At 45.9% G+C, this 15,931-nt stretch overlaps 1 protein-coding gene across 2 annotated transcripts in view; it reads right to left on the bottom strand.

The window, feature by feature from the left end:
- Add2 (adducin 2) overlaps window positions 1–15,931 on the bottom strand; it is a 112,030-nt gene that overhangs the window by 19,487 nt on the left and 76,612 nt on the right. For both annotated transcript variants that reach the window (XM_040271330.2, XM_005322125.4), the window contains exons 6-11: window positions 15,668–15,748; window positions 12,124–12,273; window positions 10,629–10,772; window positions 8,615–8,713; window positions 4,823–4,999; window positions 654–911 (exon numbers count right to left, since the gene is read on the bottom strand). In XM_040271330.2, the coding sequence (XP_040127264.2) occupies window positions 654–911; window positions 4,823–4,999; window positions 8,615–8,713; window positions 10,629–10,772; window positions 12,124–12,273; window positions 15,668–15,748 (909 nt within the window). The remainder of the gene's footprint in view (window positions 1–653; window positions 912–4,822; window positions 5,000–8,614; window positions 8,714–10,628; window positions 10,773–12,123; window positions 12,274–15,667; window positions 15,749–15,931) is intronic.

The raw sequence follows: 15,931 nt of genomic DNA, 5'->3' as shown, positions 1-15,931 counted from the left end.
TCTTTGATGCTGTGACAGATGACCTGGCTGCCGAAGAAGGCCTTAGGTCATAACCAACACTGGAGGGTAGGGATCAGAACCTTGGTAACCAGCTTAGACAGGCAACCACTTGGGTTTCAGCATTTAATAACTCAATTTGAGTTTCAAGGGCTTGGTGGAGAGCTATTCTATATGGCTGCCAGCTACTTTCATGTTAACAAAAAATCAAATTGAGAGTCTGTGTGTCTGCGAGAGAGGAAGAGGGGGAGTGAGAGGGAAAGTAACTTAATACAAGAGACAAGCCCCCCGACCTCCTGGCTTTGCCTCAAATTTACAATTGAAATGTTGGATATTCATTCCTGGTATTTCCCAGCAACCCCCTCTGGACATGAGACCAAGAAGTAAAAAAAAAAATCAATTGTTCCAGGGGACAGTAGCCTAGTCCAGCTGCCCTCTAGAGAAATTTGCCCCTCAGACAAAAAATTTAGCACAGAGATGCAAGAAAGAGGTGGTCAGGCCAGGGGTGGGAAGTGTTGAGCTGTTGTTCCCAGAGGCCCCACAAGAAGCCCTGGGAGGAAGCTGCACAACCTTGGGTTCTGGGGCCATTTGTTCTGCTCCCTTATAAAGCTGTTAACCCCCACAAATGCAGCAGCCCGTCCCGGCTTCCCCCTTACTGTGGTCTTGGGCCGGGGGCTGCCCATGCTCCTCTGGACCTCGTCAGCCACATTGACCCGCAGGTAGGTATTGGGCGTGTTGAGCCAGCGCGTCTTCTCCTTCTGCTGTTTCTGGGCATGCTGTCGCAGGGCGGGGACAGGGGCACCATCCTCCTCAAACACAAAGGCAGTGACCGTGGCTGGGATCTCCACCTCACTTTTGTGTTTGGTTTTCTCTTGAACAAAGGGGTGGCGGTACGGGTAGCCTGTTCTGTAGCCCTAGAAAGGACAAAAATAGAACCACTCATTGTAGAGGAGGAAGATCAGAATATGTACTTGTGTTTGTGAACACACACACACACACACACACACACACACACACACACATGCACACACACACGCCCACTTTGCCCCATTCCATTTATAGACTGTTTCAACTCAAGTTTCCATAAGACAACCTTATAGGTGTGGCCATTCTCCTAAGGTATTTCAGGATTGTTTGCTCCTAAGGGTCTCCAGTCAGGACTGAGAAAATTCCTAGGACCTTGTGGTCCTCGGAGTATGGACACATACAACTCTTTACCCCCACAGAGTCCCCAGTTTCATCCACTCTGGTGACTCTCAACCCTGGCTGTGCACTGGGATCCCGGAGGGGCTTCAAAAAATACTTTTGTCTGGGGCCCTAATGCAGAGCTGTGGACTTGACAGGACGATTGCCTGGCCTCAGCCACCGAAGCGTTAAAAGCTTCTCAGCTTATTCTAAGTCACCCCTCCCTTCCTCGATTCTGAAGCTTCTGAACTCCTCCTGGAGCCCTGAGATTGGACTCAAGAAATTTTTGTCTCCTTAAGCAAGACCACGTCCCCACAGGCAGAACTGACCACAGATCAGTGGGAACAAACACTCCGGAAATTTGGCATCTGCCAGAGTGATATTTGGCTCTCCTTGTCTTCCTCTTCTACTACTTTTTAAAATTAAAATGACATTAAGGTATTTTCCTGATTATAAAGAAAATATGGGCCCATGTTAAAAAAAATTAAGCAACAATACAAAAAAATGAGGAAAAAATGTGAATTTCACAAAAGATAACCACAAAATTATTTTCTGGTCTTCTCAGTATTTATATGTGGGTATGTGTACATTTGATTATTAGTAAAATTGAGTAGTTTTCACTACATATATTGGCCACTTGAACTCTTCCTTTATAAATGATTATGTTCCCAGCTCATTTCCTGTTGAGCTGGTTTTCCTTTTCACACTGATACATCTCTTTTAACACTAAGAGTATTAATCTTTGGCTGTCAACTGATGTCGAAAACATCTTCCCCCTTCATTTGATGTTCAGCTTTGTCTATGGCAGGGGAATGGTTTACCAAACTGCAAGTTTTTAATTGTCTCATGGAATTATACCTGTCAATATTTATTCTTACAATTTTAGACTCTTGCCATGCTTGACAAGGTCTTTCCCAATGTTTTTAATACCTCTGTGAATTCACTTTTATATTTAAACTTTTGGTAACTTGGGATTTTATCTTATTGAAAGTAATAAAGTAGCCATGTTCTTTCTCACATGGCCAGAAATCTACCTTTTTCCTGATTTGTACAGTGCCTGCTACCTCTGTGAATTTTCATGTATTTTGGGTCTATTTCTGGATTCTCTAAGCTGTCACATGGGTTTGCTTGTCCAAACTGTTTAGGAACTGCTCAGTTACTAAAGCTTTATCCTACTTTACCATGGGGTGGAGCTAGTGACCCTAATTATTTCTTTTTATAGCATTTTCCTAGTCATTCTGAATTTCACATTGAAAGTATTTTTTATGTCCTTTTACCTTCCCTAGTTTTTGACAGAATCACATTCAGTTTGTAGATTGATCTTGGGGTTGTGACCTCTTTACCTATGAACAAGCACAAATTATATATTTTTTTCATTGATTTCAACTTTTCTGATGTCTACTGTTAAAGTTTTGTGGTTTCCTTTAAATGAGGTTTGCTTAATGTTTATGATTCTGTTGCCTTTGAGAATACGATTTTTCTATTATATCATTAGCTATTTTGTGCGTGTGTGTGTGTGCGTGTGCATGTGTGGTGCTGGGGATCAAACCCAGGGCCTTTACATCACACATGCTAGGCAAGTGCTCTATCACTAAGTTACATCCCTAGCCCCCATCATATTTTCCAAGTAGTTAACATAAAGATACAAAAATTAATGATTTTTGTATATATTTTCAAAACTGACCACCTTAAAATACCCTCTTTATTTCTAATTTTTTAGTTGATTTTTGGGGAACTCTCTAAGCAGGTAAGCATATTATCTGTTCCAAATAGTCATCTTATTTCCTTTACAATATTTATGCCTCTTATTCTCATATCTCACTGCCTGGGATTGAGTTCAATATTATTCCAGAACAATATTAAGTAATTGTGCTAAAAGTGGGAATCATTGTTTATTTCAAAGTTCCTTGGAATACTTCTTTGGTTTTACCATAATATTGGCTCTTGTTTTGAGAAAAATCATTTTAATCATGTTAAATAAGCATCTTCCAGTTCTAACTGATAGATAATATTTTTATAAATTGATATTAAATTTTTATCCATTTTTTAATATTTATTAAAATCTTCAAAAAGGTTTCATCCTTTGGCCCTTTGATATTGGGAAATATATTTAAAGTCTTATAATATTCAACCATGCTTGAATTCTGGGAATCAGCCCTGACTTAGTAAATGGGTATTATTATTCTAAATTATGTTCCATACTACTTGCTAGTTTTCAGGCAATATTTTTCATCCATATTCAAAGTAAATGAGTCTGAATGTAATTGTTATGGATTAGTATCTCTTATGAATATTAGGTGTCCTCCAAAAGCTCATGTATGAGAAATGCAAAAAGGCTTAGAGGTGAAATGATTGGGTTATAGGAGCCCTAACCCATGCCTTAACCCCATGCCTTTGGGGCATATATTTTGTATCTGGTGAGTGGAGTCTCTCTGCTTCCTGGCCATATCCTGAGCCATTTTCCTCTGCCATATTTTTTTGCCATGATGTTCTACTTTACTTCAAGCCCTTAGAAATCTAGTCGGCCATCTATGATCGAAGACCTCTGAAATCATGAGCCGCCCAAACATACTTGTCCTCCTATAATTGTTCTTGTCAGGTCTTTTAGCCACAGCAGTGAAAAAGTTGACTAAAACAGTATCCTCCTTTCACTCTTCTTTGACACCATTTAAATAGCATGAGAATCGTCCGTTTCCAAAAGGTTTGAAAGAATTCATGTACAAAACCATCTAGTCCTGATGCTTTATTCAGATGGAGATTCCTCAGTGCACAAATGGCAGAAAGAACTGCATTTCCATTGTGGACTGGACCTTTCATCATTACAAAGTGACCCTCTTGATCAATCTGGTAATAAGGTAAAGATGACTTGGAGGAAATGAAGGCAAGAAGAAATTTAATTATCACAATGGTCTTGATGTGATAAAGGGGGCCTGAGGAGGTAGCAGAGGGATCAGGGAAAATGAACCAGATGGAAGTGCTAGGAGGACAGATTTCATCTTTTCCAACTCTGAGCAATCGAAGAGGTTATTGTCTCCTGCAGCATTTAACCCCTCATTTTAAGTGCTTTCCTCTTGTTCTTAAATTTTCTCCTGTTCACCAACTAAATTGTTAGCCCCTAGAAGAAGGAAGAATGTCTAAAATTTTTTTGGTATCCTTTAACGAAGCAGACCACTTCTAGACACATACCAGTTTAATTCCTTACGTGATTGATTCATCACTGCCACAGAATATTCTTATAAAGGATAAGGAAATTAATAATATTGTGTGCTTTCTGCATTGAAGTCATAAGATTAGACAGGCAGGACTAACTACTGAAGAGGGGTGAACTACGCCCCAATATGACAGCAGCTCTGACTGTAAGAAGACGTGCTCTGATTTTTGCTGGATTACTATTTCTTATAGTACTATGCAGATATGACATCCACAGCCCTTAGTAGGGAGTGGCAAAAGCCATCACTGAAGAAAACTCAACTATTTTTAGAAGGGCCACACATGCCAAGTTAAACTGCCGATCAGTGAAGCCCTCGATGACTTGATCGTGATGTTGGCAGTTTCTGTGCCACCTCATGCCTTGCACTGCCTGGTTCCAGAGGTGAAGGTTCCATGCACTAGCCTGGAAGGGCAATGGCAGGGGACTCACCAGGTTGTCCAGCATCCTCATGAGGGCTTCAAACTCGTGCTCCCCCAGCCGGCTCTTCTGCATGGGCCCAAAAGTACTCCCAGCCCACTGCACAGAGCCGACCTCGTGGGGCCGGTGCTTCTCCTGCTCCAGGAGGATGAGGTTCTCCACTCCCCCAGCGCTGGACAGAGCTGACACCTGCAGCAGAAGCAAAGAACCCTCAACCCATGTGCATACAGGGGCCCCCACACTTGCCTACGCTTCTGCATGACATAGGACATTGAGGGCCACGGAGGTGAACTTAGAACTAGAAATATCCGGGAAATTGAGGAAAAGCCACCCAAAACTCATCGGACATGCAACTATTTCCGGGGAATGAGATATTAGTAATTACTTTGCTAATTTCAGTTTTTAGAGACCGCAGAGAAGAAGCAAAAAAAATAGCAAGTGTTAAACCTTAGGAATAAAATAATACAGGGAACTGAAAATTTACCTGGGATACAGACCAACTTAGAATTGTGATTATTTCTGAGGAGGCAAAGTGAGATTGGAAATGGCTATAAAGGGAACTTCAATTCTTGTCTGTAATAATTTATTTCTTCAAGAGTTAAATATTTGAATCAAAAAAGTTATTAATATATTTGTTAAATCTTCCAGGTGCAGTGGTGCATGCCTATAATCCTAGCAACTTGGAAGGCTGAGGCAGGAAGATCACAAGTTCAAAGCCAGGCTCAGCAACCTAGCTAGACCCTGTCTTAAAAAGTCAGAAGGGCTGGGGATGTCATTCCTTGGGACAGTGCTGTGCCTCTGGATTCAGACCCTAGTACAATCTGAGTGATGGATGTCTATTGTTATTCTCTTTATTTTTTTCTGTATTTAAACACTTTCTCTGTCTCTGTCTCTGTCTCTCTCTCTCTCTCTCTTTGTGTGTGTGCGCGCATGCAAGTGTGCGCACACGTGCATCCAGTCACTTGAAAAAAAATAGCATAGCTTTTAGACCAGTGAAAATTGGTCTAAAGTGTAACCTGATGGGAAGAGTTAACAGGTCTAAATAAAGAATGCATCCTCCATAATAGGGTTAGCCAGACAATGAAATCCCAAAAAAGAAGACAGGTGAAGTATCACTATATGGCCAGGTCTGGTGCATGGGGCTAGACAGCTTTCATCCATGGACTTGTAGGATTTGTCCCACCGTCAAAGCTCTATGGGGAGGGGATGATGCAGGTGGTTGCATGGATGTGGAGTACTGGGAGAAGAGGTATGTGTATAAAGCAGGCAGTTTTAGAATAATCCTATAAAAGCACATTTACTCACTTAACTAAACTTATTTTCCAATTCCATGCTTATATGACTGTTATATTCTATGGACTCCCACATACCTACCACTCAGATATAGCTGGTCAGGATTTGGATGGATCAGTCTGGTTACAGAGATGGAGAGTGGCTTCTGAGTAGTCTCACTAGTGAGTCAGTGTCCCATGCTACCCATTAATAAATGCATCTACATCTTGAGGAAGACTGGATACCACACGTAAGCCTGTTTACTACAGGGGAGCTGCCCTAAGCACATAAACTTGCAGTGTGCTGGCATTTTGTGACTTATATTTTTTTACTGAAAATGAAAGGATCCATTTATCCTGATGATAAATAAACGCAAGCCTATAAATCCATGAGGGTCTGGACAGCCTGAGAGTGTGTGACATTCCAGGGTCAACTGCGGACCCTGTGCTACTTCTTGAAGCTCGGCCAGGTAGGTTTACCAGGTGAACCCCATCTCCCTGGGAAGAGCCAGAAGTAAGAACATATTCCACACTCTTTTCACCCAAGACACACACCCATATGCCCATGTGACAGTTCCCACTGACCCTTATTGCCCTGGAAAGGAAATACAGGGTAGTATTTAAGGGCACGGAGTTGGGTGCCAAGTTGCCTGGGTTTAAATCCCTGTCACTTCCTTATCGTGTGACTCTGGGCACTATTTGTCATCTTTGTGCCTCAGTTTTCTCATCTGTTCAATGAAAACAGCAATGCCTACCTTGTGAGGAATCTTTAAGGCAATGATTGTAAAGCACTTAGAATAGCCCCTAGTCCCTAAGGAGTGCCACATGAATGTTGCTGATAAATGAACTCTGAGATGCAACATCCCCTCATACTGGTCATTAATGGAGGAGGGAGGGAGGGAAAGAATGGCCCATAACCTTGCAAGGGCTGCCTCCTCCCACCTCCCTCTTCCTCCACCAGTTTCCATGGTGATGGGTAGCAGATGGAGAAGAACTGCCTGTGCATCTTCCCATCTGCCTGTCAGCAGAGCAGGGAACTGCCTCTCTCAGCTAGGGATGACCCAGTTTTCTGGAACCCCAAACTGATGGGGAGTAAAGAGTTCCCAGGAGAGCTGAACAGGCACTCAGCCTTTAACTATAAACATGACCACAGCCACGTCTGCTTGTTTACCAATGTGACTGAGGGAGAAAACAAGGCCCAGGGTGGAAACAGAGCTTCAGCACTGCCCCCTCTACCTCACATGACCCCAGTACAATCCCCGTAGCAGATCGCTGCTACCGGTGCTTTCCCGCGTCCTAATCCACCACCTTCTGCTCTCATCATCTCTGGGTTTCTTCCACTTCTTCTGGCTCCATGCTTTAGAAGCCTCTCTGCCCCAACAGCTGGGGAAAAGCCCCTGGAGCTTCTCTGGGGGTTGCTAGCCACACTGCCTAAGGTACTTTCACAAGGTCACATCAAACCAGTCTTGAACAGAAAGTGACAGCCGCCATGGGGGGCTGTCAGGGAGGGTGGCCGGCAGCACTGCCCTTTGATCACACATGACCACTCTGCTTTTGCTGAAGTTGCCCAGTGGCCACTTCCAGGGTCCAGGGCCTGGAAGACACATACTTCACTGTGCAGGGGGCGGGACTCACAGGCATCTGTCTCCGTCCATTTTTAGGGCTGAGCTGTCTTTGTGAGGATGAGGAGTTTCCGTGAGCTATTTTCTCAGGTGAAGCCTCTTTCTTCTCCAGAGGCAAGACCGGGAGCCCTTGAGTGTTCAGGTGTGGGGAAGGGCCAGCGGCTTCCCTTTCTAGTGAGGTTCTGTTGGTTCTGACACCAGCCAACAGTCAGAACTCAGGGCCAGTATCCTTGGTTGGGGGAAGGATGCCACACCAGGGAGGCACCACCGGGCTCTGCCCACCTCCCCTGGGTCTCTGGTTCTGGCTGTTGGGGGGCAGGGAGGTGGTCTCACACCATTTCCTATAAAACCTCCTTATCACCAGCTTCACAGCTTTCTTTTCAAAGAAAAGATAGTCTTCTAAAAACTATTGATAGGGCCCCACTAGCAATTATTCTGGATTCTTCTGGACTGATCTCCTTCCTCCCAGAGTAATGCCTCAGAGAGAGGCAGCAGCCTTCGACTGAGCGCTGCTCTGCTGGGCTAGCCGGAGGGGGCAAACAGGACACCAAAACGACCCTGCACACTGCGCACAGCTAGGTGCCGCAGGTGCACCCAGGTAACATGTGAGCATGGCATACTCATGGTGACAGTCTCTTCCTCTTCTAGCTGAAGGGTCCAAACAGCTCCCTGTCCTGGGCTTGACCCCCAAAAGCTGGGTGGCCAGACAATGGTGATCGGTTTTTGCCAACTCACAGAACTGACTCTAAATGTGAATTTTCAGAAGTGTGAAGTGATGCCACGATGAGAAATCAGGCAAGAGTGTCACAAGGCCAGGTGTAAAGGACTCCCCAACTCACAGCCAGCAGGGCCACTGCCCTCACCCACAGGCACCCATCAGACCCAACTGCATCCCAGAGGGATGAGCTCACCTGTATCTCACAGGCAGCCTGCAGGTGGAAGATCTTATAAAATGCCTCCTCTACGGTGTCACCTAGAGCGACCATGCCATGGTTTCTTAGCACCAGGATCTGTGGAGGAGGAAAAAGCCAATTAAACCTCAAGCTTTCAGAACTTAAGAGGGAGAGATTTTTTATTTTATTTAGAGCACTTTCTATAGCCCTTCCCAGAGCTCCTCCCCAACTCCTTATTCATTCTCCCTAATCAAGCATCCCAATGCCACCTTGCATTGAAATTGAAATTGAAAAGGTTTTTTGGGGGGGAGGTACTGGGGATTAAACTCAGGGTACTTAAATTTGGGGGGACAATGCCTAGATTTTTAGGTGTCAGAGAACTCAGAAATCAGAAAAACTTTGTGTGTATGTATGTGTGTTTGTGTGTGTGTGTGTGTGTGTGTGTAAATAAATGAATTTTTTGATGTCTAATACAAGGGTTCAACCTCAAAAGCATCTCTTGTTCCTGTGAATTAGTTGACTTAGGACCAGAACCCAAGAGGACAGTTCTTTGAGGTGGCTCTGCAAACACAGGTAAGTGGCATCTGCTCTCTGGGCCTCAGGTTTTCACTCCATAAACTCAGTGAGGCCCTGGCAGCTCCAGGATTCCACAGTTCTGTGAAAGAGGATACACTGGTCTCCCAAATTGATTTTATAGATGTGGAAATAGAAATCTTAAGAAACAGAAAGTCTTCCAGCTAATTAGAGGCAAAAATATGAACTTGAACCCTGAGGTTCTCACTATTGGTCCAATTTTTCAGACTCAGCTGGGAGCAGGTGGATAGAGGAGGAGACAGAAATGAATTTACACCAAGAGTACCCATCCCCAAGGGCAAAGCCTATCTACCCTGCCAGAAAGTTTACTTGGTTGGTTTTTCCCTTGAGAACTCTCTGAAGCCAAATAGGGCCCACATGGGAGCTGAGATACAGGTCCATGGGTTGGTTCTGTCCTTGCAGACCTGGGCTGAGGCCTCGAGGCTCTCTACAGCACACCCTCTCTTGCTTAAAACAGCTGCAGACCCTTTCTCTCAAGTCCAGAGAGATGGAGACAATGACTCTGGCCCACAAAAGACTCTGCAAACAGTGAACACCCCCTCTCTCAATTTCTTGTAGCACTTTAAAGTGTAAAGATCTCATCCCTGTCCTGGCACTGCTAATGATACTTTGGAGGATGTTGGGAGAGAGAGGTAGGACTTCTCACCTGAGTTAGAGACAGGGAGGCAGGGAGGCAGGAAACAGACAGTGAGTGCCTTGTCGGATGGTGGCAAGCAACCACCAACCCAGGCTGTTTCCAAGCTCAAGTGTGTGCTGTTATATGTTAGGGCTTTAGACTTCACCCAAGCAATAACGGTGTTCCACTTTTCTCCAGCAGATTGATAATGAATGAATGAATGAGTGAATGAATGAATGTGATAACACTCAAGTTTGGGGAGACTGCAGGGAAATCACATCCTCTATATTAGACATGGGGAAGGAGAGAAGAGTTGTCAGGGGGAGGCAACTGATCAATATGAAGCAAGAGTTATAAAATGTGCATCCCTAGAAATTTGTCCTAAGGAAATTATCTCAAGCATAAGAAGATTTAGTCAAAAGGATTTTGATCCCAATGTTGTTTATATGAAGAGAAAATTTGAGAGGGTGAAGACAAGCCTTCTGATGTCCTACCCTAGAGGACTGTTCCGTTTAATGGCTATTCACATAAGGCATAATTTAATAATTTAAAATAGCGACAGAAAATGTTTAATGATAATATTATATTTTGCTAAGGGCAAAAAAGAGAACATATTTTATGATCCCAATTTTGTAGGTATATATGAGAACACTTGGGATGTACACCAAAATCTGAGTAGTGTGATAGGTTTTTCTTTTTCTGTCTAGAAAAAAAAAAATTATCTGTGACCTCTAAACATTCTCCAATGAATACATGTCACTTTCGTGATGTCGGTTTTGACAATGCCACTCCAGAGCACCTTCCCAGAAGAGCTGAGCAAACCTTGCAGGTGGGGCCAAGGCACTTCTGCAGGTTGATGCGATCGGCTTCCTGCTCCATTTCCCCGTTGAAGTCATAATAGGCCATGTCCCCCACCAGCAGGGCATTGTGGGAGACAGGCAGGAGGCCACACTTCATGGCTGAGACCTGTAGGGAGACAATGGAATGGCTAGCACCTGCTGCCCCCAGTTCCACTGGCCTTTTCCACAGCACAGCACAGCACAATCCAGTTTTACTCTGGGGTAGGCAGGATCAGGGGAGCAGCTACGGAGAAAGGCCTGGGTCTCCTCCTCCACCGGCTGGGATCTGCTTTCATGCTTCTGGCTCTAATGTTAGTTTTCACACCAATACTTCAGCTGTTAGAAATGCTGGGTACAATGATTCAAGAGAGCTACTGCTGTCCTGCCCCAGCCCAGCTGTGGTCCTGTGACTCCAGGCAGGAGGGATGGGAGTTTGTACAGGTGGAACAGGCTCAAGATCCCCGGGATGGGGTGGAGAAAACACTCAGCCTTGGTTTCAGTGCAGAAACCGACACGTCTCTGCAAGGAAGACCAATGAGAAACCATTTTATGGCTCTGGGGCTGCAGAAGTGCCAGGAACCAGTGGTAAAGCACAGGTTGTGACCCTGTCTCCCACCTCTTATGAAGAGCAAGGAGCATGGAGGGAACCCTCACTCTACTCCATGAGTCGGCCTTGGGCTCTGCAGACACACATGCTTGGCACAACTCCATCATCAAGTCTTACTCCAGATTCTGGGAGGTCTGACTGCCCATAACCAGTGTGCTTCACTGAGAAAAGAACAGGCCGGCCACAAGTCTGCTCCTTCCTGGTGAATGCATGGTCCTCTGGAGGTCAGTAGGATGGGGTGAAGCTTGAAGCAACTGGTTTTCTACTCTCTCTCCAAGTGACGTCACAGTGTCTTGGATCCATATGGACAAATGACCAGAGGCCCTTGGGGGCAACTTGTTCTTGAGATTATTCTTCCTATTCTCCCTGAGATGGGTTGCACCTGCCCCCAACTCTCAGCTACACCAAGCTATGGAAAAGTGGGGACAGTCTAGGTTCTCATCTATCCTCTGTCAAGATATCTCCTCCCAGAGCCTCAGCTATGCGGGGACAGGTGCAGCCCCAGGCCTCACAAGACTGACCTGAGCAGAAAGTTGGGAGAGACAGCCCTGGGGTACATGGTCCTGGCTCATGCACGTAGTAGAGTGGAGGATGCCATGGAATGGACATTCCACGACTTCACCTTATACCAAGACTTTGGCAGTTAGAAAGAGGGACAGAATGATGTTTCTGAAGCTGGATTCTCTCCTCACCTTGGCCTGAGTTCCAGATCTTTCTAGAACTGTTTTAGATGATGAGATTGCTACTACCTTAGACAGCTTATGTCTTGCCTCCGGGAGAATCTTTCAGAAGCAGGTGCCCTGGGTCTGGCTGCTGTGCATGGAGGTGACAGTGGATGAGGACCTCAGAGTGCCAGGAAAGCACCACTCACCGCTGCTGTGGCAGGCGTATGCAGGTGGATGACGCACCGAACATCAGGCCTGGCTGCATAGATGGCCGAGTGCAGACAGAAGCCCGAGGTGTCCACCGGGAAGCAGCTGCTGCCCTTCTCCACCACCTCTCCCAGGATGTTCACCTTGATCTGTGCCAGAGAAGAGTCTCAGAGTAACAGCACGGCAGGGCCTTTCCTCCTCCTCCAGGAGGTGAGCCCTGCACTCACCAACCTCTCTATTCCCTATTCCAGACCCCAGGAGCAATGGCTGAGCTTGGTGTTGAAGGACAAGGACCCAAGTCCTGCCCTCAGAGAGTGAACAATCTTAAGGGATCATAAGATGATATAATTCAGCAGGGGAAATGCTAGAACAGAGGTCCTTAGACTTTTCTGTGCATGTGAATCCCCTGTCAAAATGCAAATTCTGCATTTCTAACACCTTCCTAAGTGATACCCATGCTGTGGGTCACAGACCCCACTTTGAGTTACAAGAAGTTAGTCATTCACAGAATTCTCTAGAACTAGGTAGAAGGAGTCTTTAATCCCAGCAGAACAGGAGGATCAGAAGTCTTCCCAGAGGAAATCCTATCTAAATTGAGTCTTTTTATTTTTAAATTTAAAAATCATACACAAAGGTAAAGAGACTATTATACTGAACACCCATTTACCAACTACCCAGAAGGCAGAGTTTAAAAATGAGTAGAAAGAAGTCACTGGCTTTATAATCTACTTTTGACTCTAAAACTCACATGGTTGTTTTTTTTTTTTTTTTTTTGTGTGTGTGTGTGTGTGTGTGTGTGTGTGTGTGTGTATGTGTCCAATCTCTTGCATGAGGAAACAAGAGGGAGAGAACAAGCTGTGGCTGGCCATGGTGTTCCTTACTTAGATAATTTCACAAAAACGCCAACATCAGAGAAGGTCACTTTGTAACTGACACAACAAGACAAATGACCACTCCTTAAGCATATATAAACAGACTTACTCAGACAACACAGTGCAAGTACAAAATCGGCCAACACCCCCCTCTCCTGGCTCACGGGAGGAACTGCTGCTTCTTTACCAAAGAGCTAAAGCCTCACTCCAAGCCAGGGGCCCCCTGGATAGCAACTGGGAAAACATCCAATCTTTGAATTGCTGCAACCCTACAGCACACGCTCCGAGGCCACATCCCCATCAGTCAACACCAACCCAAATCCTTAAAGAGGTCCTCCTAACACTTGAGCTGAAAACACGCCTGTTCCCCAGTGCAATTTCCCTCTTGCTGGTAGTTAATCTACTTACTGATTACAGATGTCCCCTGGACATTACCGAGCTAGATTAGAGCTTCTTAAAAGTATAACTTGGGCTTTTCAAGCTGAAGCAGCGGAGCCATCTTCAGTGCAGCCTACAAGGCAGTCCTATAAACTGCCTCCATCTCCATCCCTGAAAGCCCCAGCAGAGGGGACTAAAGGAAGGAGACAGACCCTGGTGTGGGGGAAGGGACAGGCTACTGACATCATCTGCTTAAGCAGAAGCATCAGTAAGATGTCCAGTAAATCCCCTCTTACAAAATTCTTCTTCAAGTGAATTTTACAAAATGAATGTGACTTCCACACTTGGAAGTAGCAGCAACTCTCCCCCTCAGGCACTTTGAACCTGAGTGTCCTGTGATAACTTCTGGTTTCCTTCATCCTAGTTCCCTGCTTGCTCCGATGTGTGCTGAGTTCAGAATTCCCACTCTGGGCTGGCCTCTCTTTGAGTTCATGTGTTTCTTGCCTCGTCCTTGGATGTGTGACCTGTGATCACTCAAGAATCTCCACAGCTAATAAGACAACCACCAACCCATGAGGTGCCTTTGCACAAAAGAATAAACAAATATTCCCTCTGAGGGTAGCCCCAGGGGTGCAGGGCTTGGCACATGGATGTTGCTTCTATGCTAATTTGAAGAAGTCAAGCGCCTGGATGCATTAGTGAGTGACACACAGGCTGAATTTCACCCTCTCCCATCTTCCTTGCCAGCCACGCTCCCTTGTGCAATACACAAACCGTACAAGCATACATGGCAGCCCTAAGACTTCACATACTCCCTGAGTAACACATGCTCATGACTCTCAAGCCTCTATCTCAAGATTAGGTCTCTTCTAAACTTAGAATAATAAGATGTCAAATGACTTGTCCTCCTGAGTGTCCCACCAGCTCCTCAAACTCAAATCTCAATCCAGCTGATAGCCAGGCCCCAAAAGCCCACAGGACCAAAATGTTCTGCCCGGCTTACTGTAACAGCACTAACCAGTTGTCCTGATATCAGCTGGCCTCCACATCATGGTCAGTGATCTTTACACAATGGAAACCTGATTGTACCACTCACAGTACTTCAGTACACTTCGTTAAGTGAGTTTTACAAAATGAACATGACTTCCACACTTTGAAGTGGCAGCAACTCTCCCCCTCAGGCACTGGGAACCTGAGTGTCCAGTGATAACTTCTGGCTTCCTTCAGGCGAGTTCCCTGCTTGCTCAGATGTGTGCTGAGTACTCTAAGTGCTTATAGTACATCAGTAGCTCTGAAATTCCACCAGAATAAAGCCAAAATTCTGTAACAAGTCCTTCTAGGCTTCTTATCATCTGGTCCCCACCCCATTTCCAGCCTCACCTCTAGATTCTGAACATCTACACCAGACTCGCCACCTGCCTGTTCTCCCGTACAACGGGACCCATGAACATCAGAGCCTGGAGCATGCTGCGCTCTTGCCAAGGTCAGGACACCTCTGCCAGCCCTCTCCTGTGGACTCACCAGGACTCCCTTCTGCACCACTGTTTCAATTAGAAGCCTCTTCCCTCCATGCCTCCACCTCCTGGGGCTGTTGGCAGAGCTTGGTGCCCCTCCCTGGGCTCCTAAAGCTCTCCCGGAATACTCTACACTCTGAGCTGTCATCAGTGACTACCTCGCCTGTCACCCCAACCAGACAATAAAGCCTTTAAAAACAGCCTGTGTTGCTCCTGTCTCTGTGATCCCAGTTCTCACCTGGCCGTCACCTCCTTGGGTCACGGACCCTCTGTGAGCACCAGTGTCCTTTTCTGCATATAACATGGCCTTGGCCAACCTTGAGGTCCTGCTCTGCCTGGATGTTCAGTGGTTCTGTCAGCCTGGACTTTTGTTCTAGTACCTGGACTCCATAGTTGGACATGACTCAAGCGCCCAGGTGGTGTCCTCCCCTCCCAGCTGCAAGGAACGGCAGCCCGTGTCTCTGAGAAGCATTGGGTGCTTCTGCTTTCAAGACAGTCCTTTCTACTGCTCTCTCCCTTCCACCCAGAAATCTTCCTGGCTTGTACCACCTTCTGGATGCCTCCTCCCATCCCACCTAAAAGGAGCAGCCTGGGAGGGACCCAGAAGCAACCTCTAAGAGCCCCAGCATCAGTTAGGTCTCGCATTTCTGAGCTTCTCATTCCAAAGTGTCCACCCCCCCTCCCATCCTCCCATTTCTCCACTTGGAGGACTCCGGCTCATCCCTTCTCCCTCCTCCCCCCTGCTGTGGAGGAGTCCTCCAGATGCCAAGGGTCCTCACCAGGCTGGACGCCGTGACTTCACTGCAGGAAACTCCCTTGGGGCTAATCAGGAAGTGGTCCTGCTCCTTGCTGACTCTCAGCTGCAGGAAAAACACACATTTTTAGGGGCAAATAGGGAAATGGGACATTTCCAAGGACACGTGAATCTCTTTCTTCCTGAATCCACTTTACTGAACTCTCGCCTCTCTCCCAACCATTAAGAGATGAAGAGGACTCAGCTGTCCATGGAGCTGGGGAACCACAGCGAGAAGAGGAATCTCACA

This window comes from Ictidomys tridecemlineatus, chromosome 12 (assembly GCF_052094955.1).
Source record: "Ictidomys tridecemlineatus isolate mIctTri1 chromosome 12, mIctTri1.hap1, whole genome shotgun sequence".
Taxonomy (NCBI): Eukaryota; Metazoa; Chordata; class Mammalia; order Rodentia; family Sciuridae; genus Ictidomys; species Ictidomys tridecemlineatus.
Note: the sequence above shows the minus strand (reverse complement) of the source record. Positions and strands in the feature narration are given on the sequence as shown.